Here is a 4253-nt window from a genome sequence, read left to right as displayed (position 1 = left end):
TGGACTGGACTCTCACTATTATGTTAGATCCACTATGGACTGGACTCTCACTATTATGTTAGATCCACTATGGACTGGACTCACACTATTATGTTAGATCCACTATGGACTGAACTTTCACACTATTATGTTAGATCCACTATTGACTGGACTCTCACACTATTATGTTACATCCACTATGGACTAGACTCTCACACTATTATGTTAAATCCACTATGGACTGGACTCTCACACTATTATGTTAGATCCACTATGGACTAGACTCTCACACTATTATGTTAGATCCACTATGGACTGGACTCTCACTATTATGTTAGATCCACTATGGACTGGACTCTCACTAGTATGTTAGATCCACTATGGACTGGACTCTCACTATTATGTTAGATCCACTATGGACTGGACTCTCACTATTATGTTAGATCCACTATGGACTGGACTCTCACTATTACAAACATATGTTGGATCCACTATGGACTTGACTCTCACATTATTATGTTAGATCCACTATGGACTGTACTCTCACACTATTAGGTTAGATCCACTATGGACTGGACTCTCACTATTATGTTAGATCCACTATGGACTGGACTCTCACTATTATGTTAGATCCACTATGTGCTGGACTCTCACTATTATGTTGGATCCACTATGGACTGTACTCTCACACTATTAGGTTAGATCCACTATGGACTGGACTCTCACTATTATGTTGGATCCACTATGGACTGGGATCTCACTATTATGTTAGATCCACTATGGACTAGACTCTCACACTATTAGGTTAGATCCACTATGGACTGGACTCTCACTATTATGTTAGATCCACTATGGACTGGACTCTCACTATTAAGTTAGATCCACTATGGACTGGACTCTCACTATTATGTTAGATCCACTATGGACTGGACTCTCACTAGTATGTTAGATCCACTATGGACTGGACTCTCACACTATTATGTTAGATCCACTATGGACTGGACTCTCACAATATTATGTTAGATCCACTATGGACTGGACTCTCACAATATTATGTTAGATCCACTATGGACTGGACCCTCACAATATTATGTTAGATCCACTATGGACTGGACTCTCACACTATTATGTTAGATCCACTATGGACTGGACTCTCACATTATTATGTCAGATCCACTATGGACTGGACTCTCACTATTATGTTAGATCCACTATGGACTGGACTCTCACTATTATGTTAGATCCACTATGGACTGGACTCTCACAATATTATGTTAGACCCACTATGGAGTGGACTCTCACATTATTATGTTAGATCCACTATGGACTGGACTCTCACTATTATGTTAGATCCACTATGGACTGGACTCTCACTATTATGTTAGATCCACTATGGACTGGACTCTCACACTATTAAGTTAGATCCACTATGGACTGGACTCTCACTATTATGTTAGATCCACTATGGACTGGACTCTCACTATTATGTTAGATCCACTATGTGCTGGACTCTCACTATTATGTTAGATCCACTATGGACTGGACTCTCACTATTATGTTACATCCACTATGTGCTGGACTCTCACTATTATGTTAGATCCACTATGGACTGGACTCTCACACTATTAGGTTACATCCACTATGGACTGGACTCTCACTATTATGTTAGATCCACTATGTGCTGGACTCTCACTATTATGTTAGATCCACTATGGACTGGACTCTCACACTATTAGGTTAGATCCACTATGGACTGGACTCTCACTATTATGTTGGATCCACTATGGACTGGAATCTCACTATTATGTTAGATCCACTATGGACTAGACTCTCACACTATTAGGTTAGATCCACTATGGACTGGACTCTCACTATTATGTTAGATCCACTATGGACTGGACTCCCACTATTATGTTAGATCCACTATGGACTGGACTCTCACTATTAAGTTAGATCCCCTATGGACTGGACTCTCACTATTATGTTAGATCCACTATGGACTGGACTCTCACTATTATGTTAGATCCACTATGGACTGGACTCTCACTATTATGTTAGATCCACTATGTGCTGGACTCTCACTATTATGTTAGATCCACTATGGACTGTACTCTCACACTATTAGGTTAGATCCACTATGGACTGGACTCTCACTATTATGTTGGATCCACTATGGACTGGAATCTCACTATTATGTTAGATCCACTATGGACTAGACTCTCACACTATTAGGTTAGATCCACTATGGACTGGACTCTCACTATTATGTTAGATCCACTATGGACTGGACTCCCACTATTATGTTGGATCCACTATGGACTGGACTCTCACTATTAAGTTAGATCCACTATGGACTGGACTCTCACTATTATGTTAGATCCACTATGGACTGGACTCTCACTAGTATGTTAGATCCACTATGGATTGGACTCTCACTATTATGTTAGATCCACTATGGACTGGACTCTCACACTATTATGTTACATCCACTATGGACTGGACTCTCACACTATTATGTTAGATCCACTATGGACTGGACTCTCACACTATTATGTTAGATCCACTATGGACTGTACTCTCACACTATTAGGTTAGATCCACTATGGACTGGACTCTCACTATTATGTTGGATCTACTATGGACTGGACTCTCACTATTATGTTAGATCCACTATGGACTGGACTCTCACTATTATGTTAGATCCACTATGGACTGGACTCTCACTATTACAAACATATGTTGGATCCACTATGGACTTGACTCTCACATTATTATGTTAGATCCACTATGGACTGGACTCTCACATTATTATGTTAGATCCACTATGGACTGGACTCTCACACTATTATGTTAGATCCACAGAATTAGGTCCCTGCATCTGCGGTCCCCTCCAAGGTTTCTTATTGTCCCATTGGGTTGAGTTTTTCCTTGCCCTGATGTGGGATCTTAGCCGAGGATGTCGTTGTGGCTTGTCCAGCCCTTTGAGACACTCGTGATTTAGGGCTATATAAGTAAACATTGATTGATTGATTGAATGTCAGCTGTGGTTGCTCTTTCTGGAGACACTGCCCTCTGGTGTTTTGGAGGAGCACTGCAATAAACCTATGTGACGCTAGACTATGAACCAGGATTAACTCTTCCCCAAAGTCTCTTCTTTCAAATCATTATTTTCTTCCACAAGCGCTTGTTTTGCTCTTCCACTTTCTTCATTTGACTTTTGCATTCTTTCATCTCCTCTGATGTGAACTCCACTGCCTTCTTCAAGCTAACAATCATGGCGGCTCTTTCTTTACATTCTTCAACTAAGTCGGCTAATTTCTCATCAACGCTCTTTTCAGGGTTTATGATAGCTCACTCACCTTCGTCTTCAGTTTTGATCATTTTCTCCGTTGGTGATTTGCTGGAAGTTGGTGGCGCTGATTCTCTTTCTTGTTCTCTTTTACCAGACGTCGCCATCTTAGCATAGCAGTAGTCGTCCATCTTCTATCACGTCTTCAATCTTCACTTCAGGTAAGGTAACACTCCATCGCTCCAAACCTAACTTCCGTTTCGCAGGCTTTAGGAAAAAAATAATCTTGAGGTATTTGATGCTATTGTCTAAATTAAGATAGTGAACAGGCACTCAGTCCGCCATCTTGGTCTTTTCGCTTCGTCGCCAACACGTTTGCGCATGCGCCAGAAGTTAGCATCTTCGTTTTCCGATTTGACAGCAATTTTTTTCAAAATAAAGGCTTTTTAAAAAAAAAAAAAAAAAGGACATTTCAAACAATGGATTTTGAGTGTATCTCATAATAACCTCATATTATCGACCATTATGCTTTATAGAGACATTTTTGATGTTGAAAAAAGGGCATTTGTCACAAAAAAGTATTCATTTAGTTATTATTAATGGATGGATGGATGTAAAAATGTGTGTGTCTGTATCTCAATGTGTGTGTCTGTAATCTGATACGAAGGTCCTGGGTTCGGTCCTGTGCTCGGGATCTTTCTGTGTGGAGTTTGCATGCTCTCCCCGTGACTGCGCGGGATTCCCTCCCACCTCCAAAGCCATGCACCTGGGGATAGGTTGATTAGCAACACTAAATTGGCCCTAGTGTGTGAATGTGAGTGTGAATGTTGTCTGTCTATCTGTGTTGGCCCTGCGATGAGGTGGCGACTTGTCCAGGGTGTACCTCGCCTATCGCCCGAATGCAGCTGAGATAGGCTCCAGCGAGCCCCCGCGACCCCGAAAGCGACAAGCGGTAGAAAATGTGTGGATGAGATGGATGGATGGA

At 41.3% G+C, this 4253-nt stretch overlaps 1 protein-coding gene across 1 annotated transcript in view; it reads right to left on the bottom strand.

Moving 5' to 3' along the window:
• The window catches only part of LOC133631893 (gastrula zinc finger protein XlCGF57.1-like), a 13780-nt gene extending 10112 nt beyond the window's left edge, over nucleotides 1-3668 (bottom strand). Inside the window, exon 1 of the mRNA XM_062024073.1 lies at nucleotides 3339-3668. Coding sequence (XP_061880057.1) covers nucleotides 3339-3459 — 121 coding nt within the window. The 5' untranslated portion in view covers nucleotides 3460-3668. The remainder of the gene's footprint in view (nucleotides 1-3338) is intronic.
• Nucleotides 3669-4253: the final 585 nt, after the last annotated feature.

This window comes from Entelurus aequoreus, linkage group LG17 (assembly GCF_033978785.1).
Source record: "Entelurus aequoreus isolate RoL-2023_Sb linkage group LG17, RoL_Eaeq_v1.1, whole genome shotgun sequence".
NCBI classification, from domain to species: domain Eukaryota; kingdom Metazoa; phylum Chordata; class Actinopteri; order Syngnathiformes; family Syngnathidae; genus Entelurus; species Entelurus aequoreus.
This window is presented reverse-complemented; position numbering and strand designations above follow the sequence as displayed.